The 25,651-nt window shown below is 46.8% G+C and overlaps 1 protein-coding gene across 1 annotated transcript in view; it reads right to left on the minus strand.

Moving 5' to 3' along the window:
- Window positions 1–25,651, minus strand: part of LOC147747821 (dimethylaniline monooxygenase [N-oxide-forming] 2-like) — a 192,122-nt gene that overhangs the window by 72,688 nt on the left and 93,783 nt on the right. Inside the window, exon 5 of the mRNA XM_086956234.1 lies at window positions 18,780–18,979. Coding sequence (XP_086812360.1) covers window positions 18,780–18,979 — 200 coding nt within the window. The remainder of the gene's footprint in view (window positions 1–18,779; window positions 18,980–25,651) is intronic.

Consider the following 25,651-nt stretch of genomic DNA (forward strand, 5'->3'; position numbering starts at 1 on the left):
AAACAATGTATATACACCTTAAAAAAATATATATATATATCTATTCACTCAAAAAAACATAGGTTTCAAGGACCTTATAGTTAGAAATTAGCATTTAAGAAACCTTAGAAATTCACTGAAAAAAACACAGGTTTCAGGGACGTTATAGTTAGTTGGACATTTCACTTGTACAAAACCAGAGAAATTCAGCCGTTATAGTTAGTTAAGCTAACTATAACTCGCGCCCCCGCAATGCTCTGCTGATGACGTCACATATTACATCATTAATGGCATGGTCAGTGACATCACTGATGACATCATCCAGTGACTGTGTGTTTCTGTAAAGTTTAAATGTGTATTATATATATGCTAAGATGTATTGAAGAGTAGGTGTATAAGTGTCTGGATGTAGGATTTAGGAGGTGTGTGACTGATTGTATAAATGACTGATTAAACGTGTCTTACTGAATATGTGGGTTAGTGACTAAACTGTGTGTATGTCTGTATCAGTCTGTCTGTTGCTGTGTAAGCTGGTCCATGGGTTGGTCAGTAGCTACATGAGTGTCTAAATGAGTTGTTTATTGTTTGCCTGAGTATTTGTATGGGTGTTTGAGTGTGTGTGTGGGCGGTTTGGAAGTGGAAATGTGATTCATTCTTTACATAAATGACTAGGTGTGTGAATAACTCCATAGATGAGTGGTGGTTTGTGAGTGTCTTAATAGGTGTATGAGTGCATATGATAGTGTTGTATTCATGAGAGACTGCAAGTATAAATGATTGTATGGGTGAATGAGTGTATGTGTATGTAGAGCTAGGAATCAGTGAGTGCGTATGTAGTAAGTGGTATTGGTGTCTCGATGGTTTCGAAAATGGTAGTCTGTATTTTACAGTTGGTGTATCAAAGGTTATATTAGGGTGTGAGGAGGTGCATCAGATTTTCACGTGGAAGATGTCGTCAGTGATGTTGCATCTTGCATGCTGGGTTCCAGTGGCTAGTCGATCTCATCACCAAGAAACATTTGGCAATGGAGAAGGAAAATAAGCAATGCAGCCAAAGTTGTTAGAGAAAATCTGTTTCATTCCATTTCATCAAACAGGAGGAACAGCCAGAAGACAATACATTGAGGGCCATATTTAACAACCCTTTCACAATGCAGCAAGCCACCTTGCTCTCTGCCTGCGCTGGCACACCGTGTGCTGCCTAGTGCCAACACAGGCACCTTTTCACCATGGGGCAAGAGTGCCTGATTTGGAGGCAGGTTTGTTTTTGTGCTCGAAAGGGCACCTTCTTGCACAAAAACAATCCTCAGAGAAATGTTACTCTATTTAAGTGTGCTGCAGAATGCAGCACATTTAGAAAAGGGAAACAATGAGGAGAAATAAAGATATTTCTCTTTGTTGCACCTCTGGTGGGGAGGCGCACAATTCCGATGCATTCCCAGGGCTACCCCTTATGCTACATCTGAGAATTTATCAGAATACATGGGTGGATGCGTGGCAATGCCCATGGTCCACCACTGTAACACCCTAACCGCGCAGTTTAACGCAAGGTAACGACATCTGCCGCGATGAATTACATTAGATTTAAGGGGGCGTGGCTAAGCCAGCAATGGAGCCGGACGTGCTCGTGTAGAGCTCCGTCGCAGGCTCCCTTTCCTGGCCTCGAAGCTCCGATAACATGCATCCGCAGAGGGCTGCCAACCAGCACGATCACCCCGGGAGCTGCCCTGAAGCTCAGGTGAAGCTGGGAACCGTGGCAGATGAGGGAGGTCGGAGCGGCCAACTCGGGTCATAAAGCCGCCCAGCGGGTCCCCGTTAACCCCGGGAGACATGGACTACGCCACATCGGGGACTGGCCCCACCCACTAGGCCCAGTCCTGTGGCGCAGCTACTAGTGGGTGCCATGTATTTTCCCACAGTGTCCGGGACGGGCTAAAACTGCTCCGCTGACGGTGCGAACATCTGTGGGGCAGCGTGCATCCGGCGTGCCCTCTCTCCCTCCTGCAAGACAACAACACCTTCAGCTGCGCGATCGCACTGCCGAGCTCCGGCCTGCTGTCCCCGCTGTTCTTGGCCCTGCGGTTACGCCGCACGGACACATTGCATTCTCTCACCCCGCATTCCTAGACGGTCAACGCAGCTGCGTCATGCTACAATGAACAAACACTACAAGTGAGTACTGAGGTGCTGGGAGAGCGGCGCCTGCTGGAAGTGATGCTTGACGGTGGTGACGCAGTGAGACTGAGCCCAACTCTCCGTTAAGGGCCCCACTAAGACACTACCCCATACCCCACACGGCCCTGTCTACCCCAACAATGCTGCAAACGAACGCCACATCACTCCAACTGGGGTCTGCTATATACTGTCGTGGAGGAGACGTGGGAAGAGGCGGTGGGTGCAGGCAGATGCAAAACGTGAAAGCACGGGAGGCAGACTCCATTGGGCGCCTGGTGGCCACTGTGGCATAGCCCCATATCCTGAGTGCTTCTGCCTGCGTGGAGTGCATCAAGCAATCGGAAACCCCACGGGGAACTGACGGTGGCAGCCTCCACAAACCGACCCCATCCAACAGGCCAACGATGCCACCCACAGAGGTGACTGAGCGTGTGATACAGTGGCAGAGCCTTGCCCACCGCCTTCCCCTCTTGATTGAATGTCCAGAGGCCCATGTCATGTGGGGGGCACAAAGACCGGTATTGGAGGCACACCAGCCCCTCCCCCACACACCAGAGCCAAAGCAGACAAAATGGCAGGCGTGGAAGCGACTGACCCGATGTCTCGCAAGTTGGATGTTGTACTGGCGGCGGTAAAAAATCTGGGGGAGACCATGAACCCGATCCGTACCTCCCTGTAAGGCAAAACAGCTGTCGACCTTACTCTCTTCCATGTAGACCCCCGAAAACTCGCAGACCGCACCACTGCTAATAAAAATGACATTGCTGACGTTTTCCGTGAGTGCCTACAGTGGAGAAACATATCCAGGGCCTTCTCAACTGTGTGGAATTCTTGGAAGATAGGGTTGAGGATGCTGAAGGTCGGGCTCATCGCAACAACAACCGCGTGGCGGGCCTGCCAGAGGGGGAGGAAGGAAAAGATGCAGTGGCCTATACCGAACATTGGCTCCACATGCTGCTCCCTGAAGAAGCCCTATCTCTGCATTTTGTCGTTGAACGGGCACATAGAGTGCTGGCCAGGCCCCCCCCCCCCTTCAATACGCGGCCGTTCTTAATCTGCCAGAGGGACAGAGATGCTGTACTCCAAGAAACCAGGAAGTTGCAAGACATACAGATAGACAATCACAAAATCATGTTCTTTCTGGACTACACACTACAGGTTCAGAAGCAATGATCTTCTTACATGGCAGTAAAACGACAGCTTCGACAAAACAATCTCAAATATTCATTGCTGTTTCTGGCAAAGCTGAGGGTGGTGCAAACGGCAAGACCCATTTTTCATTACCTCGGAGGGGGGGGACTGACTTGACACCTACGACACTGTGGGGGACAGGGACTCCAGCACCCGACGGGGAGAGCTTAGCCCGGAGGTCTCCTCATGGTACTCTGTGTTGACCATAACAGCGTTTTAGATGTCTAGCTGGATCACTCCCCCCCCCCCCGCCTGGTACGGCTACGCACTCTGATGTGAAAGAGTTAAACAACTGGGCGACACAGTGGCACTTAACTAATGCCTGGAGACACAGACACCCGCAAGACAGAATGTACTCCTACTACTCGGACGCTCGAGGTATTCACATACGTCTAGACCGTTTCATGGTATCTGGTGATTTACTGCCATGTATCTCCGGGTCGTCACATTACATGGGGCGGACGCACTCAGACAATAACCCGAATATGCTGGAACTGGAGTGGGAAAACGAAGTGCAGCCGTTCCCAGTCTGGCGTCTCCAGCTGGACGCTTTACTTGATGCACCTTTTCGTGATCTTTTAGCTACCACCATAGCACAATACTTTGAGGAAAATGCAGGAACGGCCTAGTCCACACTGTTGGAATGGGACGCCCTTAAAGTAGTTGTGAGAGGGCACTGTCTGGGGGCTCAGGTGGGCATTCGAGTGCAGCTAGAGAGAGATCTCACTACTATGGAGCGAAAACTGGCATCTAGCGAACAGGAGGCGATAGAGGGATCCCCAGGGCAACTTGCATGACATATGGAGGAACACGTTCGCCTGCTGGAGCAACTGCTCTGCCTTAATTACGTGGCACACTTGGTGCAAACACACCCCATGGGGGACAAAGCCGGGAAATCAGTCATGTGGCTGATTCGCCAGGATGAGTCGACGGCCCCTATTGCTTCAATACGTATGGCGTGTGGGATTACAGTATACACGCAGCAAGACATACATTGCACGTTTGTGACGCATTATAAAGATTTATATAAATCCCACGTGCAGGCTACCCCTGTGGAATTGCAACTTTACCTCGAGGGACTCACCTTGCCACATTCCACGAGGGCTCAGAGAGCGGAACTGAATGACCCCATCCTTCTAGAGGAGGTCCGGGATTGTATATTTTTGTTGTCAAATGGGAAATCACCGGCACCAGATGGTCTACCGACTGAATTTTATGTGGCCTACACACACATACTAGTGCCACAACTGCTTAAAGTGTATGAGGCATTGGTAGACGACTCTACACTTATTGACACGCAAAACGAAGCGTTACTGGTCTCTCTCCTTAAACCTGGCTGGAACTCTGAATCCCAGGTCTCCTATTGCCCGCTGGCCCTCCTGAACACTGACTACAAGATCTTCACATTGATTCTTGCTAAGCGCTTGTCGGCGTTGGTAAAGGCTCTGGTGTACCCCAGTCAGAATGGCTTCGTCCCTGCAAGAAATACCTCACTTAATATACGCAGATTCTTCTGGGTGCAAAAATATGCACTACACAGCTGGCCACGCTCTGGTTGCCTAGTGCTAGAATAGGAGAAGGCCTTTGACTCCCTGGTGTGGCCCTATCTAGCTTCGGTACTACACAAATATGATCTGGGAGATCACTACATGAGCATGGTCCAGCTATTCTACCAGCGACCCATACTTCGGGTCCGAACTGGTCAGCTTATATCGGATCCCATTCAAGTGAGATGAGGGACGCACCAGAGTTACCCTTGTCCCCATTGCACTTCTCTCTAGCTATGGAACCGCTGGCGATGTTTCTCTGCAGGGGTGGTGAGGAGAGGGGCATCCAATTGGGTGATGGGATTCATGCTGTCTGTTTATACGTCGATGATCTGCTGCTGTACGTACGCAACATACATAACATTCCTGCGTCCATAGAGGACACACTCCGGACTTTTGAGACGATGTCTGGCCTTCAGGGAAACTTGGCCAAGACGGAAATGTATTCCTTTAGTGAGCACACGGCTGAAACGGAGGTGTTCCTCAATGGCTTCACTCTTCAGTGGTACTCCCCTACATTCCGCTACCTTGGTGTTTTCATATACCGATCGCCCGCTGATATACTTGAGGGCAACCTGACTAGAGCTATTTCGGCTGTCAGACCTCAGGTGCAATTTTGTAAGTCACTACTGCTAAACGACATGAGCCGTATTACTCTGATATAGATGATCATCCTTCATAAGTTATTATATTATTTTTCGAATCTCCTGATCTATTTCCCAACCAGTGTTTTTGGCGAGCTAGAGCGAATGTTCCATGACCTAATCTGGAGGAGGGGCAGGTCCCGGGTGGCAATGTGGAAACTATATGCCCCCACCAGCCAAGGAGGGCTAGCGGTCCCTAACATAGAGCTGGACTACTTGGCGGCCCAGTTACAATGGGCGACAAAGTGGCTAAGTGGCACGAATCTGGAGGATACGGCAACCATGCAACAGCCCTGGACCCAATCCCAAATTTACCACTTGTTCCATCCCATTGCCAAGCCTCCACCCCCATCCCAAATACACCTGGAACTGGCGCATAAATGTTACAGGAGGAGCCTAGGCCTCACCAGAGAAGTAACCTCATATGACCCGATACTGCCACTTGTGGGGACATCCAGAGGAAGAGCGGGCACCTCTGAGGAGATCCTCACACTCTGGCATGCAGTGGGCATAGACACAATGGGCGATTTATATACGGATGGCTCTCTGCTTTCCTTTGAGATGCTAGCAGAGGATTTTGGCTTGCCGGCAGGACAGTTTCTCTTGCACACTTCTCTCACTAGGGCCCTCTCAGATGCCTGGGGGGACATGATGGATGAACCAATGACACACATGCTATTGCAGTACTTGCATGTAATGGGTGAGGGTTCACACATAGTGCACTGGCTAGTGACAGCTCTGCTTACACACACACGGAAACCCATGTTGAGTCTTCGCACACGTTGGGAGGTGGACAGGGGGAAACCTTGGACAGAGAAAGAGTGGACTGCCATCCTGGCCAGCCCCACCTCTATATCGAGGAGATCGAAATTTAAGCTTGTACAAACGTACATTATATATAGAGCTTACCTCTCGCACAAGAACATAAACAGATACTTCAACATTGCCACTTCTGCATGTCTGCGCTGTCAACAGCTTAATGTGAACCTGTTACACATGCTCTGGTCCTGCTCCTCCCTACAACTCTACTGGCACAAAGTAACCACAGCACTGGATGCCTGTACTGACACGCCCTTGCCGCACACGCGGGAGGTTTGTATACTGGGACTATATGTCAGGTCAAAAGAAAATATGGTCACATCCCGGTTTCGAGATCTGGGTCTGATAGCGGCGAAGCGAATGATCATGAAAAGATGGAAACGCAATACCCCTTCAGAAACAGTTAGTTGGATAAGATTATTCACGATATGGGCACACGCGGAAAGCACAACACTGCACAGGGAGGACACAGCAGGGCTTCGCAAGTATCGGATAGCACAGCAATGGGAGACCATACTTACAGCTTTCACGCACATGGATGACACTGAAATTGCTGATGCCCCCTCTGACAATGCCTAGCTTACATAGCAAAGACTCTGAGTTCGGGAATCAGTGGCAACTATCACTACCATTGCAGCCCATGGCACAACATATCTGAGGCCTAAACCTGCCAATGTTAACCTCCCCTGATCTTCCATCAGCTATCTAATATACCCTGCCCCCTGTAGCCTTAATAAGTCATTGTGTTTCCCCCCTATTGAATCTAAATGGTATAATAGGTTAGACTTATGTACCCACACCCAGTTGTGTATGATTTCTTGATGGTAGTTTGTTTTGTTAGATATTATGTTAGTATATCAGTTAACGTATCTCTTATTGACACAATTTGCGAATCCTAATTTATACTGAGATGGCCATACGTTCACAGCCCCCACATGGTTCGCTTTTGTATATTACAAGTATTCGCAGTGTGATATCATATGGGTCGGGACTGCATATTTCGCAGAAGTTGTTATCCGCGAACAAGAGGCTGGTGTGATGCAATGCAGAGAATGAGCAGCATGCAACTGTTTAATGACATAGTGCACATGTGGAGGTGCATATATGCATATATGCCTATTAATCATGTTCCGCTATGTGTACTCATTCACAGTACAGATCTGTACTCGTATGTGTACTTATCTGGATGACCTCTGTGTGTTATAAACCTAAAAAAGCAATAAAGATATAAAAAAAATGAATTACATTAGATTTACCAAGCCACACAAGTGCGAGCAGGGTGGGCTTTCGTGGCTTGATAAATCTCATTCTAGGTTTTGTGCCACCCTGTGTCACCTTGCATGGCACAGGGTGATGCAAAACGTATAATAAATATGCCCCCCAGTCTTTGCACAGCCCAGGCAATAAATGCACTTCTCATTTGAACTACAACATTGTGTCATTAAGTACATTCCACTTACTAAGAAGATTCCATTTGGAATGGAGCGTATTTCATGACAACAGAAGCCCAGTATATAACATAGTGTTTCATGGAAGAGCCAGACGTAAGAAGTGGGTGACATCTTTGGCGCCATGATTCCTTTTGTAGGAGTAGTTTTAAATGACCTGAATATTAGAACGCTTTCTACTTCGGTTGGGCGTCTTGCACCCAATAGAGAGGGTGCGCCAACTGCTATTAATACAGAACTTGTGGTAATTTGGGCAATGGTTTTGCAGAACAGGCTTTATTTACATATCTTACTCGCCAAACAAGTCATAGTCTTTCACATGTTAGTCGTCCACCAGTGCTGCACTTTTATGACTAACAGGAGTAGTGAAATTAATACATTTGTTACTAACATTACTGAGGTTTCTAAAGATTTGAAAGAGTTAGTAGAAACAACTGCCTGATAAGCTATAGGGAAAGGATTTCCTGCACTTGGTAGATCGCCTAGTTTGATATAAATGTTATTTTTTCAATTAATTAAAATTGTTACAATGGCAAACCAGCGGAGATGTTCCAACACTTAATTAATTCAGCTATGGTCGGTATCTATTCAACAATTAATAAATACCACATTAATAAAATAGATTTAAAATGTTACATTTGATGCTAAAATAAGTAAAACAGTACAAATAGTGTCAATGCCTTAAATTAGTTACAATCCCTGATTTGGCAATGATTTAGAGTTTTTTCATTGAAGTGCAAACTTTCGCTCATTTTTGTGGGACCTATAAAAGTTTCCATTGCGACTGTGCTGGTACGTGTTCGGTGCTTTTGTCGCGAGGACTTCAATTAAAGTGCAATGTGCGAGGCATTAGCTAGAAGTTCTTTCACCTTGTGTGCGAATTTCGCAAATCTTGCCAATTCGGTTGGAATGTCCAAGCTAAAGAGTAGTTCCATTGCATTTTGACATGTACGTGTTCCACATTTTAGAAACAATGGTTTTAGTAAAGTGCGGCGTGCCTGTGCTAAACAGTGGCATATGCAGACCAAATGAGCCATGGTTTCCTCATACTGTTGGCACAGTCGGCAACTACTGACTTCCTCAAATGATTTCCAGGGCATGTTAATGTCTTTTATCCGCAGTACCATAAGTCTCACTGCTAAAATTTGCTTTAAGATTGACTTATTTAAGGTGGCGTCAAGGTAAGACTGTTTTGGGCAGTCCTCATAGGAGGTGGCAAGAATCCCAATGTTACTACTGGAGAGTCTCAGTTCCTTCATATCCTCTTCCTAAGAGAGTAATCTAACTTGTTTTCTTAAAATCGATTTTAGGATACCGGGCTGATGGATAAAATCCTGCCAGTTGGACCTGTCAAGATGCAATTCAGTACAGGCGGTGTGCAGGCTGTTGGACCACAAGTTATTTTCTGCCTCAAAAATAGTTTTTAAGATTGCTTTCATTGAATGCGGGGTAGCCGCACATACCCCACGAAAGAACCGCACAATCGAGTCCCAATGCTCGTAGCTGTTTGTTTAGCCCGAATTCCAGTTGGAGCAGTGCATTCCAGGCATGTATTGATATTTGAAAGATTCGCTTAAACGCTCGACAATTGGCTTGTTCCAAGATGTTACTATAAGCCTCTGGGAATGCTAATTGGCCATATGTGAGAATTAGTATTGGCATTGGTAATGGACTATTAAGAACTATATTGATTGCTATACTAATCATTGCAGTCTTTGTGAGAAGCTTATTTCTTTTCCTTAGGGGCATTAAACTAATGACTGCCAAAATGAAAGGGAGGAGAACTGGTGACAAAGGGGAATGGGAGAAAAAGAAAAAGAGAAGAGCTGAAACTTGAGGAGTTGTAGAGTCATATTTATGATAAATTATAAAGGGACCTAGAAGAGTCCTGTCGTAGGCAACAAATGTCAATCACTGGTATATGAAATAAAGTTTCAAGGGGATGTATGAACGTAATGTATGATGACGACTCTAAGTCATCAGAGGGGAAATTGGGGGTGCTTTATATTATTAAACACTTTGGACAAACATTTAAATTAATCTGCAACCCGCAATATATATAGTGTGTGATTTTCACATAAATGTTGGCCAAAGTTAATGTTAACCTTGATTTAAAATAGCTCATGTTAAGTTGCAATGCTTTACAGTCTTCAGTGTATTTTACTTTTTCTTGTTTCAGGAGGCAAGCTGGACCAGCCAATGTTAAATAAAATGCATTATATTGTTTTTTGTTTTTTGGGGGGAATGATTCTCTGCGTATGTTCATTGGAGAGCTGAATAATGAACTTTGCACCTGCAAAAAAGAGCTTTTGAACGACTTGTATAATCCCTAAACAAGATATACACTGAAGGTCACACAGCAGAGACTCCACTGGGCAGTAGCTGGGAAAAAGAATGAAACTGTTATCACAAAATGTTCGATTTGTATTGGTTCTCTTCATGGAAATCATAGAGAGTTGTCTTTGATGTAGAAAGCATGATTTAAGCTATGCATTGTAGAGTTAGTTAGATCAGATGCCTTTCCACTCTCATTTAAAGTATGCGCTATGGGGGCAATTAGGATGGCGGACGGATCGCCACCGCCATGCAGGCGGTGGCGATCCATCCGCCATCCATGCCCGTCTGCTCTCAATTTCCCCCCGCCATATTACAATGGTCAGAAACACCGTACGCCGCTTTTCCGCCGCGGTCGGCTTATGACCGTGTCAGGAAACATCTAATATGGTGGCGGTGTCTATCAGACACCGCCAGCCATATTAGGATGGGCTGTGGGGATTGCCTTTCCGTGGCGGCAATGCCGCCACGGAAAGGCATACGGTATTTGCTTTGGGGGCCCGTTGCGGGCCCCCAGGGTGAAGGGGGGGATTGGGGGTGCACATGGGGGTTACCTATGGTACCCCCCTGCCTTTCCAAGTACAACATGGCAGGCACCGCGCGGTGCCTGTCATGTTGTGCTTTGAAATGCACAGCATGCCTTTTTAGCATTGCGGCGGGCGGTGCTTTAAGCACCGTCCGCCGCAATGTTAATAATGCGGGATGCACCCGCCACTGTGGCGGGTGCAACCTAATTGGGGGTACGGTTCCTCCGCCCTTGTGGCGGATGGTACCTGTCCCAGACAGGATGGCGGACGGAGTTTGTCCGTCCACCATCCTAATCGCTCCTTATTTTGCTCCCTTTACAGCTTATGTCTGTGCTCCTGCCCCAAAGAATTAGACTACTTGGCAAATCCTTTCTCGCTTCCCTAAATGAATATTTATTTGATTCCGCCTTTAGACGTTTTATTTTGCAAACACCTTCTCTAATTAGAGAACTTTCCCTTCATTGGAAAATGTGCCTGTTTTGTTTTGTACTGAAGATCTGCATGGTGCAAATCGGCTGTATCATGTGTGTATCCCTGCCCCTTCACTCCTGCCCACTGAGGTCCATTGTGCTAGCCTGCTGGCATGCCCCCCATGGTCAGCTTTCAGCCCCTGCAATCCATTGTCCATGTGTGCACCTCTGCACCATTTTGCCTGCCCTTTACAGCTGGTTTTTGAGGGTCACAAAAAGGAGTGCATATAAAGGGTGATAACACATTTAAATCATTTTGTTTGTGGTTTTAAACTTATTTTAAGTATTCTGGTGACTTCTCAGTGATTTTACCCTGTAGAAAAATACTAATCCTCTTCTGGAATTTGATAAGCCACTTCTAAGAGAGTGTATGGGAGGTGCTCCATAAGCTAAAGTGAGAGCTTTTTCTCTGTAAATTCACAATATCTTCCTCAGCCATATGAGGGTAACATCTCAAATACTAAGTAAAAACATGCAATTACATTTGCCATACATGTCAACACACCCAATTCAGGTGGGAGACTCCTAGTTTGTAAATCCAAAAATGGCTTTTTTTGAGCAGTCTCCCACCTAAAATTGACTCCGGTTCAATACAATTCAATGAGGAAAATAAATTACTCTAATTTATTTTTCAAAACCTCCCTGCTTCTTCCTTCCAAATGTTGGCACGTATGAACTTCTGCAAGCAGCCTGTCCGATGATGGCCCGGTGCTGTACTGCAGCCTCCCTCGGTGTTCTAATGAAGAATTGAAGAGCTAGCATTCTTTATCATGACAAAAACATTTGGCACACCTGAAACCATAGTGATGAAATCTAAGCTGTAAAAATTTTAAATAATTCTTTGGAAATTAACAAAATTAGGTGGATCGTTTTGCCATAGAAATTAAGGTTATTGCTGAAGAAAGCAAATGTAGGACAAATTTTTATGTACTTCCAGCACCAGTAGCAGTCTATCAGTTTAATTCCTGGTGATCAACTACAGCTTTAACATAATGAACAACTAGAGTGCTAACATTTGTACTATCTTGCCCTTTCAAAGAAGACGCAGAGCCAGGAGTTGCGGAAGGCACGTCTTTATTCTTAGCCTTCTGCCTTCTAACTGCCTCTCTTTACCCACTTCCTGTTTCTCCCCCGCCCCTTCCCATCCTGCCTGCCCTGTCGCAACAGAGGGTCAGGCAGACACGATACGACACCTCCCCCCTTTGTACAAAACAGTCTTACTGTCTCTTAGAGTTCTTCAATGAGGCGAACTGGTCGCTTGATGTGTCTTTGTGGACGGCGGTGCTGTTCCGACCCCGGTGCCTGCCGATCTCTCACATCTTCATGGCTGGCCGGGCTGAGATGATCTTGGTCACTGCTCTCGTTTTGACTCAGGGAATCAGCACTGAAGTCATGAGTTCGGGTTTCGTCACACTCCGTGTGCGTACACCTCTTGAAGTGCGATATGATCCGAGTTATTTGCTTATGATCTGCCCCTGACGTGATCATGGTCCCTTTCCGACTGGAGACTCGCAGGGGGTGAGCAAGGTATCGACTGTCTGCTTTCGTCGTGCGATCCCGTCTGACCATCACCCAGTCTCCTTCTTGAATGTCCGCATGTTTTGCATGTCTCCGTTTATCAGCGTATGTTTTCATCTTCCATTTCTTGTCGAGGTTTAGTTTGACCAAATTGGCATGGTCAGTGGTCACGGCTCGAGATTGTCAGGTGTTGCTCAGAGCCGGTAGCCGGGTGCGAGAAACTCATCCTAGCACTAGTGTGGCCAGGCATTGATTTGTGGTACTGTGAGGGGTGGTGCGGTATGCCCGCAGTACCTCATTCAAAACCTGTTGTATGTCACGATGGACGAGTTCAGCCTGTTGGATTGCCTTCTTGAGCGTCCCCATAAATCGCTCGACCAGGCCGTTGGCTTGGGGCCATAGCGGTGTTATCTTCCTGTGTTTGAAATTAAGATGTGTTGCAAATTCAGTGAACTCGTGACCATTGAATGGTGGCCCATTGTCTGATTTTACTCTCAGGGGAATGCCCCAGGCTGCAAAAGTCTTGTCAAGGATGGGTATCACTGCCGTCGCTTTGGTGGAGGATACTTGATGTATGATGGGGAATCGCAAATATTCGTCCATGATGACAATGATGTACTTGCCCGATTTCAGAGGGCCGAAGAAGTTGATGGCCACTTGTTGCCATACCCCGTCTGGTAGTTCTGACATCTGCAGTGGGGCTGGCGGTTCATCACGACTCACTAACTGGCACAGGGTACAGTCCTTAAGTGTGTTTTCCACCATCTGGTCAAGTAGTGGGAACCAGACACGTTCCCTGAGTGCTTTCTTGGTGGCGACTATTCCTCTGTGGCCTTCGTGAGCCAGGTTGATGATTCCTTGTCGTAGTTTCTGTGGGATCACTATCCTCCCCCCTCTCAGCAGTAGACCCTCGGTACTGATGGATAACTCTTCCTGAATGTGTTTGAACACCACTAGTTTTTGGGCGTAATGGCTACCGTTTTGAGAGGCGTCTTGCAGGTGTCTCCATGAGTTGGTACGTATGCAATTCATGACGTCTTGGAAGACAGGGTCTTGCACGGATGCGTCACGGATAGCCTCCAGTGGTACAGTCGGAGGACACGTGTTGTCGACGAAATGAATATACTCCTCCGCCATGGAGCTCCTTTCCTTGGTATGTGGACAGGGGTGTCGAGAAATGTAGTCTGCTGGATTCTCTGATTTTCCAGGCTTATGGACGATGGTGTAGACATCGTCTTGGAGGCGCAGTCCCCATCTCTCGATGCGCGGGGTCATTTTTGCTCTGGGGTTTCCGAATCTCGTGACAAGAGCTTAATGGTCAGTAATGAGGGTCAAGTGTTTCCCGTATACAAAAAGGTGAAAATGTTCGCAGGCCCATACAACAGCGAGACTCTCTTTCTCGGGCTGCGAATATGCCTTTTCAGTATCAGTGAGACTGCGACTGGCATAGGCGACTATGTTTCGTAGATCAGAGTCCTCATGGTATTGCGCGAGGATAGCACCGAGTCCTACTGGGCTAGCGTCAATAGTCACTTCAGTTTTACGCTTGGTGTCGAAAAATGCGAGGTTGATGGCTGAGCTCACAGCTTTCTTGATTTTGTTGAATGCTTGATCACAGGTCTGTGTCCACAGGAATGGTTGTCCCTGGTGAGTGAGTTCTCTGAGTGGGTAAGTGATTGTTGCATAGTCCTTGATATATCGTGCGCAGTAGCTTGCCATCCCTAGAAATAATCGGAAGTCACTGACGTCTTGGGGCTGTGGAGTATCTGCCAGGGCCGACACTTTCTCTGGGTCAGGTTTCATACCGTCCTTGGAGAAAATGTGGCCATAGAATTTCAAGGTTGATTTGAGAAATTCGCACTTGTCGGGATTCAAAGTAAGATTGGCATTAAGCAGCAAATGGCAAACTCTGTCTAGTGCTGTGTCATGTTCGGTCTGATTGTTTCCGAATACCAGGATATCATCGCTATAGTTAAAAGTATTTGGGATGCCTTGAATCACTCGCTGAATGGCTTCTTGGAATATCTCGGCGGCCGAGGATATTCCGAAATTAAGGCGTTTGTAGCAGAAAAGTCCTTGATGGGTCGTGAAGGTTGTGATGTATCGTGACTTCTCATGTAGTTATAATTGATGGTACCCCTTATTGAGGTTCAGTTTTGAGAAGACTGTCGCTCCATTGAGGCGAGCGATCATGTCACTAATGTGAGGTCCTGGATGTCTCTCCCTCTCGATGGCCGTGTTGGGCGCCCGCATGTCCACACGTAGGTGTACTTTGTTGTCCTGCCCCTTTTTAGGTAATACCACCACCGGCGATACCCAGGGTGTGGGACCAGAGGAGCATTCAATGATGTCCGTCCTTAATAGTTCCTGTAGTTCATCATCTACTGCCTGCTGCAGATGGAATGGCACCTTCCTGTGGTGCTGCGCCACTGGTGTTACTTGCTCATCGATGTGTAACTTGACTTTAAATTAGTTAAGCTTTCCTAGACCCTTGAATAGGCTCGGAAACTTGATGACGATGTCGGGGGCGTCTTCTACCATGTAGAGAAGGTCTACGAGTTTGAGTCGTTCCGCTGTTGGCAGACTGTGGAGGCAATCTGCTGCATCAGGACCTTCGACTATGTGAAGGTATGCTTCAATTTGTCGATCTTTGTATGTTAGTGTCGTACTAAACCTGCCTAGACATGGCATCGGTTTTCTGGACATCCAGGTGTAGACTCGGACTGCTGCGGGTTCTAGCTTAGGTTTGGGTTTCATGCTTTGGTATTCAAGAGTGCATATGTAGTTCAAAGACGCTCCTGAGTCTAACACGAATTTCGCTGGGTGGTTTCCGATTCTGATGTCCAATTTGGGATATTTCTTTAATCTGTCCGGATCTGACACCATGCATATATATTCGTCACTGTCTTGTGACACAGGTGTATGTGGCGATGATTCTCTGGACGTTGACCTTCTAGATTTGTATGAGCTAATTGAGCGATCACTTGATCTTGACGAGCTGTCTGAACGTCCTTCCTTTCCTTTTATCGCTCGAGCATGGTGGCACGTAGTCGGTCGCGATGTGATTGTCTTTCGCTCCGACTGCCGTGTTTGACAGGCCACTTCAAAATGATTGTCTCTTCCACAGCGGTGGCATTGTTGACCAATGGCAGGGCATTGCCCCGAGTGTGGATATTCTTGACCACACCTGTAACATCTTGATGCCGGTCTGCTACTTCTGTCGGGTTGCGGCTCATGACATGATGACGATCCATGGCGCGATGACATTCGTCTGCATGAATTTTCTTGACTTGTGGTGGTCCGAACGACGTTTGATGTCTGTGCGGGCTTGCATCCTAAAGACCTGTTCTTTCTTTTTAGGCTTGGTGGCTTCCATCTTCTTCGCGTGGTCTTCCGCTTGGTCATTTATTCTTGTCATCTCTTCTATTTCTTCCAGCGTATAATGTTTCTTTAACAGGCGCCGGCGTAGAGATTCGGATTGGCAGCCTTTAATTATGCGTAGTCGCAACGCATCTTCTGTCGTGAAGGTGTCGTACTCACAATGTCGGGCCAAACGCCTGATGCGCACAATGAAGTCACCCATGGATTCGTCTTTTTCTTGTGACGCGAAGTTAAATGTATAGCGCTCATAGTCCAAATTGCGTTTATGTAGGAATTTCCGGTCTAGGGCCCCTTTCACGTCATCATATGAGGCAGCACTGGCAGTGGGCAGTTCTTTGATGATTTGCGCAATGTCTTTCCCCACTAGGTTTTGCAGCGCTATTAGCTTTTGCTTGGAATCCTGCACTTGGGATCCAGTCATAAAATCTTCAAAGTCTTCCGCCCAGCTCTTCCACTTAGGTTCCATACTATTTCTGGAGGTCAGCTCCAGTGGATCTGGCGGGAGCAGATAGGATACTCCCATGATTACTTGAGGCAATTGCGGGGTTTGGGCCACCGCTCCAGTGCCTGGGGGTCGTGAGGTATCAGGCTGAGTGGTAGTCTTGAGCCCGTTGGTTGCTTCCTCTGATCAATTATTACTTAGGTTCAGTTCTTTCTGTGTTTTCTTCATTTGTAGGCCTTGCCTGACCTCAAAATGGCTGCCACTGAAAATCCAAAAGGGGCCTGTGGTCAATGCCTGACTTTAAGGTGATTCAGAAAAGGGGGTGGTGATGAACAGAGTGTCTGAATTGAGCAGACCACTCTTACCCAGTCCAAAGATCAGGGCTTGATCCATCACCGACTTTAAGGTGGCCGCCGCTCAGGACAGAATTCTTCTCACACTGATTTTAATATTATCTCCCTCTTCTATTGCAGGGGTCCCAGACTTCAATATTTTTAGTCTTTGTATGGGATTCAGGCACACCCTCGCTCATTCAGTGTCATTCACAGAGAGGGTGAGCTCCCGGTCGTTTTCACACTTTCCACACGTGTTTGTTGAGACTCACTCGATTTTGGTGAGATCTGGGCTCCAACGCTGACCTCGTGGGCTTGGGCTACACTTGGTAAGCAGCGCTCCTGCTGGGCAGCACTCCGGTGGCGCGCGGGTCTTCTCCGCGGTTTTCGCGCCCTTTCACGCTTTTTGTTCGCGGTGCTGCCGGCTCTCTGATCTCCGGCCGTGGTCTCACGGCGGGCGTGGGTGATGTGGGTTCCGTGTTATCCCACCCTCGTCGCCAGTGTACTATCTCGCCCTTTCAAAGAAGACGCAGAGCCAGGAGTTGCGAAAGGCACGTCTTTATTCTTAGCCAACTGCCTCTCTTTACCCACTTCCTGTTTCTCCCCCACCCCTTCCCATCCTGCCTGCCCTGTCGCAACAGAGGGTCAGGCAGACACGATACGACACCATTCTGTATATATGACAACAGTTTGGCACACCTGAGCACCATCTTGATGGAATCAAAGATGTTTTAACAAAAGAAAATTAGAACTGCAACAAACATTTTCATTTATGAAGGTACTCCACAGAGAGATAGGAAAAGTGAACACATGCAGGCAAACCCACTCTTCGGCACCTGCCTCCAAATATCCTATAGCAGGAATTGGATTACAGTCCATTAATTAGGGAAACCGTATGCCCAGACGTGGGTCCCTTGCTCACTTTGCCACTGGATTCAAGCTAGCCTGGCAGATGAGGGGTGTTACCCCAAAACTGTTCCCAGGATTCTTGTTTCCAGTCCAGGGAAGACCTGGCTTAGCAGTTTGGTTTGGACTGTTCCCATGAGAAACAGGGTCGAGACTGATTTGCATATGGCTGGGTCTGAACTGGGGTGGTGAAGTGAGCTAAAGAACACTGATGGATTCAACCCAGATCTGTGACTGGGGGTGAGTGTCTGAAAAGTTTCAGCGCTCTGTCCATCATCTCCTTGTCTTTGCCTTAATTAGGGTTGCCACCTTTCCTGGAGAAAAATACTGCCCATATTTTTGTTTTTTTAAGTTCCTGCAAAGGCCTGGACTTGATACTAAATAGTACTGTACACAAAATCGTATTTATTCATTCATAACATGTGTCTTTGTTTACTTTAATTATTACTAAGGGATAATTAGCAAAGCTCTAGAACTCATGTAAAAGTGTTTCCTCTTTACATTTGATGTTTAACGTCTACAGAGACCAAGGTTAAAACGCCGGCTTTTGGCTATTTTGCTTGCTTTTGTACCAGCCGGACATCAAAATACCAGTGGTGCTGGTAGAAAACCGGCGGGGTGGCAATCTTAAAAGATGGAAAGAGACTTTGGCTGGATTTAGAAATATAAATCCCCTTACATTTTCTGGACTGTATACATACTTAAGAGCAACTTTGAGACCTCCTCACTTACTCTTAAATGCCTTTGTAAATTGACCTCAAATCAATAAAATGGGAATAATCAGGCTATATTCATGTACAGTTAGTACAAATAGAAAGGACTATTCACAATGACATTTATGTGTATGTGAAGTAGTGCTACTGCAGTACCAATTTGTGAATTGGTTCTACAGTGTTTTGTGCTCTATGTTCACATAACGACCCTTTAGTACAACTGCTATTTTTTAGTGAAAGCAAACAACCCGGGTTGAAAAGCATTATTCTTAAGCATGTTGTGAAATTACAGGGCACATTAGAAACAAAATAATGGGGTTGATGCACATCACAGACACCTCCAGAGAACATACCTGTCCTGGGGGCGCAGGCCGTAGTTGGCATGGTCAAACCAGGAGTTCATCTTACGGTTCGTCAGCCAGATGGAAATGGAGGTGGGCAGGGAATTCCGCAAGCAATTCTTAAAGCGGGTGTTGAACACCATATCACAGGGGTAGCCCATGTCGTGCACTCGCCTCATTACCCAGGAACCACTCCTGGTGCTTAGGAAGACCTGTAGAACACATACAATCACTCAAGGCTAGTTTAAAGAGTTGACTTTTCTTGCAACCTTAACAGAATTCCTCCTAGACTTGATTTCCAATACAGGACTTTTTTCCAAAGTTTACATGAAGAATATTCATGCCAGCTTACTCTAGCAGGCATATGTTGGCCTTGTGCCCTTGCAATACAATGTTACTATTCCTAGGTTTTTATTTAACAAATCAATACATTCTGCAGCTTATATTCTTGCAGGACAGGTTAGAGAACAAACCAAGGCTAAACTACTTCCTAAGGTGCCGCACTGTCCCTAAATGCTCCAAATGTCACACTAGTACCAGAAAGGAGAAGGAGCAAAATGCTACATCACCTACGACGGCAAAAATCCTAGCGCTGTGTCTCTAGGCATTCTGAACAATTGAATCAATCTATCATAAATTGGGTTGCTGGTTGAGGAGTGTGAGAGCCTGTCTAAAGCAACAAACCACAATCCCCGTCGGGGTAAGCTACAAAAGTCACTGAATTCACTTGCGCTTAACCATCTGGTAGTGTGACACAAAAGCTGTCATGCTTAACTTTGAAGCAATGTGTAAAGTATATATGCAGCACTCAAACATCAATACAGTCAAAACACAACTCAAGGCAAATCCCACATTGATTAAGAACAATAGAGTACAATGTAATACATTATTTGACACCAAAACAACAAAAATACAATCTGTAGAACCAGAGTTTGAAGTTTAGAGGTAAATATAATGCCAAAAAAAACAAAGCGCCAACTGGGGATATTTGGTTGTGTGAGACCAGGGCAAAGTTACCTTGTGGAACTACAACAGTATTGCAATGTATTTTTCCTTTCTTAAAATCAATAAAACACATTTGAACAAAATAACTGCCCACATGCTGCAATGGTAGGCATGAGACTTGCTTTACAGGGCTATTTAAGTGAGTGGACCCCTTGAACCTGCAGCCCACAAGTAGCATTTAATTTAACAGGCCTGGGTATATGGTATACCATTTTACGAGGGACTTATAAGTAAATTAAATATGGCCATCATGTATAAGCCAATTTTAAAATGTTTTAGGGAGTAAGCACAAGCACTTTAGCACTGGTTAGCAGTGGTAAAGTGCACAGAGCGCTAAGGCCAACAAAAACAGAAAGCAGAAGATTTGGGGGTGACCCTGTAGAGAAAGCCAGATCCAACATAATTGAACTAAAGAATATTACAATAGTTTAAAATGGAAGCCTCTTGCTCTGTCGAAATTATCACACAGTGACTTGGGTCCCTCTCTAAGGTTTACAGAATATTACATTTGGAATTTAATTTTTAGGTCGAGCCTAGCGCAGCGCGCATGCACTGTATAGGAGATGACCTCTTGGAATCGGTCTGCACTTTTCTGAAATTCGTGCGTGTGGCAGCCTCCAGCTTCCGGGAGCGAGCAGAGGCCCTCAGGGTGCCATCTGTTACTAATAATGTTTCCAAGGGTCGCTTTCACTAACGCGGCCGCATGGCTACGCTTGTTATTTGCCTATTCCCTCCATGTTTTTTTTTATACACGTATCATTTTAAACAAACAAAACAACATATTCAAGTTAAGAGTGCTTTAAATAGGCCGGTACCAGCATTTTCTTTTATTTTTGGAGGGAGAGTACCTGCATTTCTCAAGAAAAAGGTAATAGTTTTAATTAGAGAGTAACGTTACTTCTCAAATCAAGCAGGTAGTCTGCTGCAGCAGTTCTATTTTTCCATTTCAAGAATTGCCCGCAGGCATTCACAACGATGTCTACTCGTGCCCGCGCTTTCCTTGAACATGCACACTTTTCCTCAAGCTGGCTGTTCTTGATACTGTAAACCGCTCCCATGCGCGCACAATGCACTGGTGTGTGTTTCTACAATCATTTGTGCAGACAACACATGCAAAGCCAAGTGCATTTCAAGTTGTGTGTTTCACTGATACTTTGATTGTAGCAACGGACAAATGCTTTACTTACATTTATTCCAGTGGAAAGAACACGAGAGCACCGATTCGACAACAGTGTAACAGTTTCATATATGACAACGAGTCTGTCTGTGCAAAAGCAAATGTGCGAGTTGGGAGTCCAAACCCCTTTCTTAATTAAATCTCCCTAATCCTTACGTAAACTAAACACAAGACAGAGGGGCATATTCACAAGGACTTATCTCCGATTTATCTACACCTTAACACATCAAAAGTGGAGATAGAGCTCCACAGAGGGGGACATTTGGGGGAGGTTATGACATTTGAGCACCTCCAGCAGCAATATGAGTTAGCGCCCAACAAACTTTTTAGATACACACAGATAAAACATGATCTGTTAGCGGCCCTACCGCCAAGTACTGAGGTCCAGGAAGCCTCGCCTCTCGAGGACAGGTTCCTGACGGACTGCATTCATAAGCGGGCTACTTCATTCACTTACCGGAAGTTAATCAACAACCTCTCAGACCCCATGACATTGCTTAGAGGGAAGTGGTCCCGCGACGTAGGTGACATTGATGACTCGGACTGGCAGGAGGCACTTGCCTCGCCGAAGGAGGTGGGTATACCCTCATGACTCAGCTGGGCCACTCTGGGGTTAATAGTTGCAAAGCGCAATATTGCACAGAAATGGGGGGCAGCAGAAGTGCCGACGCTCACCGCATGGTGCACGGACATGGATATGGCAATGATAACAGAAAGAACAGTGTTTAATAATCGTGGTTGCGCCAGGAAATGGAACAAGATCTGGGGCCATGGAATGCGTTCAGGGGCAATATCTGTGAACCACCACAAGATCAGACAGATGAGGGTTTGGAAGAAAACCTCTAGGAGGGAAGAGGTGTGGGACAGATGGGGTGTTGGACATGACCTTGATGTATTGTGTAAATCTGTAATAATGTACTGGAAATGTATAATGCTGGGGTTTTTATTGATGTACAAGTATCATCTGGAAGAACAATGCCTTGATAAAGCTGATTACAATAAAAAGAGTTTAAAAAAAAGTGGAGATAGAACTAACACCCCATTCAAAAGCTGGTGCAAACAGCAGACATCGTCAGAATTCCAGCAATAACAGCCACAAAACCTAACACCACGGCGACACCACCAACTAACCCAAATGAGATGCTCAGTAGTTGTTCCCTGGCAGAAACATACGAAAAAACAACACCACTTTCACAACGAACTGACAGATCCGCGAAGCGGACCAAAAACAGGCGATAAGCCACGGTAGCCGCAAATATTTAACACCTGCCTCAAGCAGGTGTAAAGACGGACGACTACCTGCAGTAGGCAACGGAGCCCCGCACACAGCCATACCCGAAGAACAAACAATGCCATAGAGCTACACATCGTGCAGCTCGGAGCCCCAACAGGGCCACAGCACCCACCTCCACCACCCCCAGAACCGCCACCACCCTCAGGACCCGGACCCGCCCCACTGCCAGACCACCACAGAGGCAGCGCAGAGAAAGACAGCGGACCTACCGAAAACGCACCACTCTCACGGACCTAACGCCCAAGGAAGTCATTGCCCAGTACAGGCTCATAAGGACCACCATCATTTGCATCATCGCCCACAGGTTGACAGTGCCAACACAGCGGAGAACCAACATCCCTCCACAGACAAAGCTGCTGGCTGTGCTGCACCTGTTGGCCTCTGGTACCTTCCAACCAACAACTGCCAGAGTTGGAGGGGTCTCACAGCCAGCGCTCTCAAAGTTCATCATACCTGTCCTGGATGCCATCCTCAGCTTCATACTCCAGTACCTTCACTTCACCAACACTGCGCAGGAACAGCTGGAGACAAAGCAAGACTTCCACACCATAACCAGATTCCTGGCACTGTTGGGGACAATCAACTGCACACAGGTCCCACTAGTGCCCCATGCGGGTATTTCAGACTCTACCACAGCAGAAAGCACAAGCATTCCATCAATGTGCAGGCAATAGTGGACCACCGGGGACTCTTCACCAATGTTGTCGCCAACTACCCAGGCAGTGTGCATGATTCATTCATCTTCCAACAGTCCGTCATCAACCAGCGCTTCCATGATAGCACATATGGAACGGGACTGCTCGTTGGTAAGTACCAAATCAACATCCCAAAGCCTCCAAAGCACAATGCACAACTGTGGGGATGCATACATGACCAAACCACATTCAACATGTCAAACTACACAACCACCTACCTGACACGACCACACCACTCCATCGTCATCCTGGCCTACCCCTGCATCCAATACAGACATTTCATAGCACCACAGCCACACACCAGTTGAACGTGTGGAGATGCGGAATGCAGCCATGGCACATTTGAGGCACTGCTCTGCCCACATGTCCCTACCCCAGTCTCCCGCAGGTCAGCGTCCCATGGCGGTGGGCCTGTGTCGCCCGCTGTGCATTCGGGGCCACTAGCCCTGTGCGACTCGTGTCATCCCCCTTGTAGTTCTGACATTGCATTCCTGAATGCCTGATGTCTGTTGGTGTAGCTGTCAGTATCAGTTACTCCCTGCGGGCTGACTTGCACTCACCCCACACACAGCCAGCACAAGCTTCACTAGATTGGTGTACCTGCCGTCACATCCTGCTGAACTAAGTATTGACTCTTTTCTCCCTGCACTGTCACAGGTGATTAAGGATATGCACTCTGCCCTTGGATGATGACACCCCTCTGAGACCTGGCCACACCCACCCAGCGGCAGTACAATGCAGCCCACATACGCACCAGGGGCATTGTTAAATGCACATTTGGCGTGTGGAAGCCACGTTTCAGGTGCCTGGACGGCACAGGTGGGAAGCTCCTGTAAAGCCTAGACATCGTATGCAAGCTGATCGTTGCACAGCAACTGTGTTCGCACTAGGGCCCCATGGATCCCAGTTCTAGAGGTACCGGCCGATGATGGTGATGGTGGGGCAGATGGCTCACATCCTACTGCAGCAGAGGCAGGAATGGCCCGTAGGAATACCATCATTGACACTTACTTCTCATAAGCACGTCACATTGTGACCATCCATGGCAATCATGCGACAGTAAAAGATGTCCAAATGCACTGCATGTGTGAATAAAACATATTTGCAGGTTACAGGCTGTACTTGTACATTGTCATGTTACATTTCCCTGTGATTTCAGATGTGATAGTTATCACATGCCCTTGTGAATATACCCCAGAGTTTTTTACATTTCTAGTGCTACGTGTACCTTTAACACCAACCCAGTTTCCTTGCATGGAACCCAAGCTATACAAACACAACACGGGCACTTCATCTCGGATAACTTACAAATCTATTTGAAGCCAGTTTGAGCTGGTATCTGGCCTAGTTCCAGGAACTGGCGTGCTGGAACCGCGAGGAGGACAGGGAGGGAGGGTTGCGCTCAGTCCGTGGCTGCCCGGCACAAAAGGGGACACGCATACCTGCCCTTGCTCCTGCTGTCCCACAGACAGGGTTGGTGTATAGTCGAAGGTTGTGTAGTTTATTGGCCAACCTGCGGTGTCTAAACCGAGATGGCTCTGTTTTCATAATCCCGGCTTTCCTATTCAGCAGTGTGATCTTGGGAGGATAGTTCTATCTACCGCAGAATTTGTTTCCTTGTAGCAGAGAATGGGGAACACTTTCAAATTGGTGTTCTATGCTGTCCCTGGACGTTCGCTTTGTCCTTTTAAAAAGCGACCCTCCCGCATGTCAAATAAGCTTTGCTGCCAGCCATTACAGAACCCAAGGACTTGGTACCCTGTCCTGGAGTAAAAACAAAAATAATAATAATATAAGGGGGTAGTGTAGGGATTAAATGACACCCTAGGCCCTATTGGAGGGGGTCCAGAGGGAGCCCACCTTGGGCCAAAAACAAACCCCAAAAAATAGTTTAAAATTGCTGTGATCCAGGGCATCGGAAAATAAATCTGCCCAGGCCACATTGTTCAATTATAGTCCCTGGGGAGCCCACCTCTGGGGCCATATTCAATAAGGTGAGGGGGCCCTTGCCCCCCCCCCTGACCATTAAAGACCCCAGGGGGCCCACCCTGTCGGAAGCTGGCTATGTATATACCATTCAAAGTAAAGTATAATGTGTACAGTGTCCAGTGGATCCCTAAAGACTTACAGAGGTAAAAGTAGATAATACTGTACACTCTATTTGTGGTAGTGTGGGCTTTATCAGAGGGTAGTGTTAAACATTTATTGTACACACTCAAGCAAGAAATGATGTCACACACTCAAAGACAATTGTTTGTATCACAAGTTTTTGCTTTGTTGTATTTTATTTTTAGAATTAAGCAGGACTTGGTACAGGTAATTTGAATTACACTTTTGTAAGACAGATTGATCAACAAGCAAGCTAGCTGAGAATAATTTTGGTTAAAGGTTTTTAATAAACATTGTGCACTACGACGGTGGAGCTCCACGCCTCCACGTAGCCTGAGCTCCGGTTCCTGACTCCTCCCCCGCCTCGAGGTCAATGGCGTATGCTGCTGCTGCTTCGGCGTGCCGTGCTGAGTGCCTCCGTGGTTTCTAAGGAGTACCTGAAATTGCTGAGGGTGATTAAGCCTCTACGGCGGACAGAAGCCTTCCGCAATTGAAAAACGGCTTTATAAAGAAATGCAAATGGAGCGAGGTGAGCGGCGCTTTAATTCCAATGGACACTGTTTTTGACGAGAGATACAATGTGTCCGGATAGAACAACCTCGGC

The sequence above is a fragment of the Lissotriton vulgaris genome, chromosome 1_1 (genome assembly GCF_964263255.1).
Source record: "Lissotriton vulgaris chromosome 1_1, aLisVul1.2, whole genome shotgun sequence".
In the NCBI taxonomy this organism is placed as follows: domain Eukaryota; kingdom Metazoa; phylum Chordata; class Amphibia; order Caudata; family Salamandridae; genus Lissotriton; species Lissotriton vulgaris.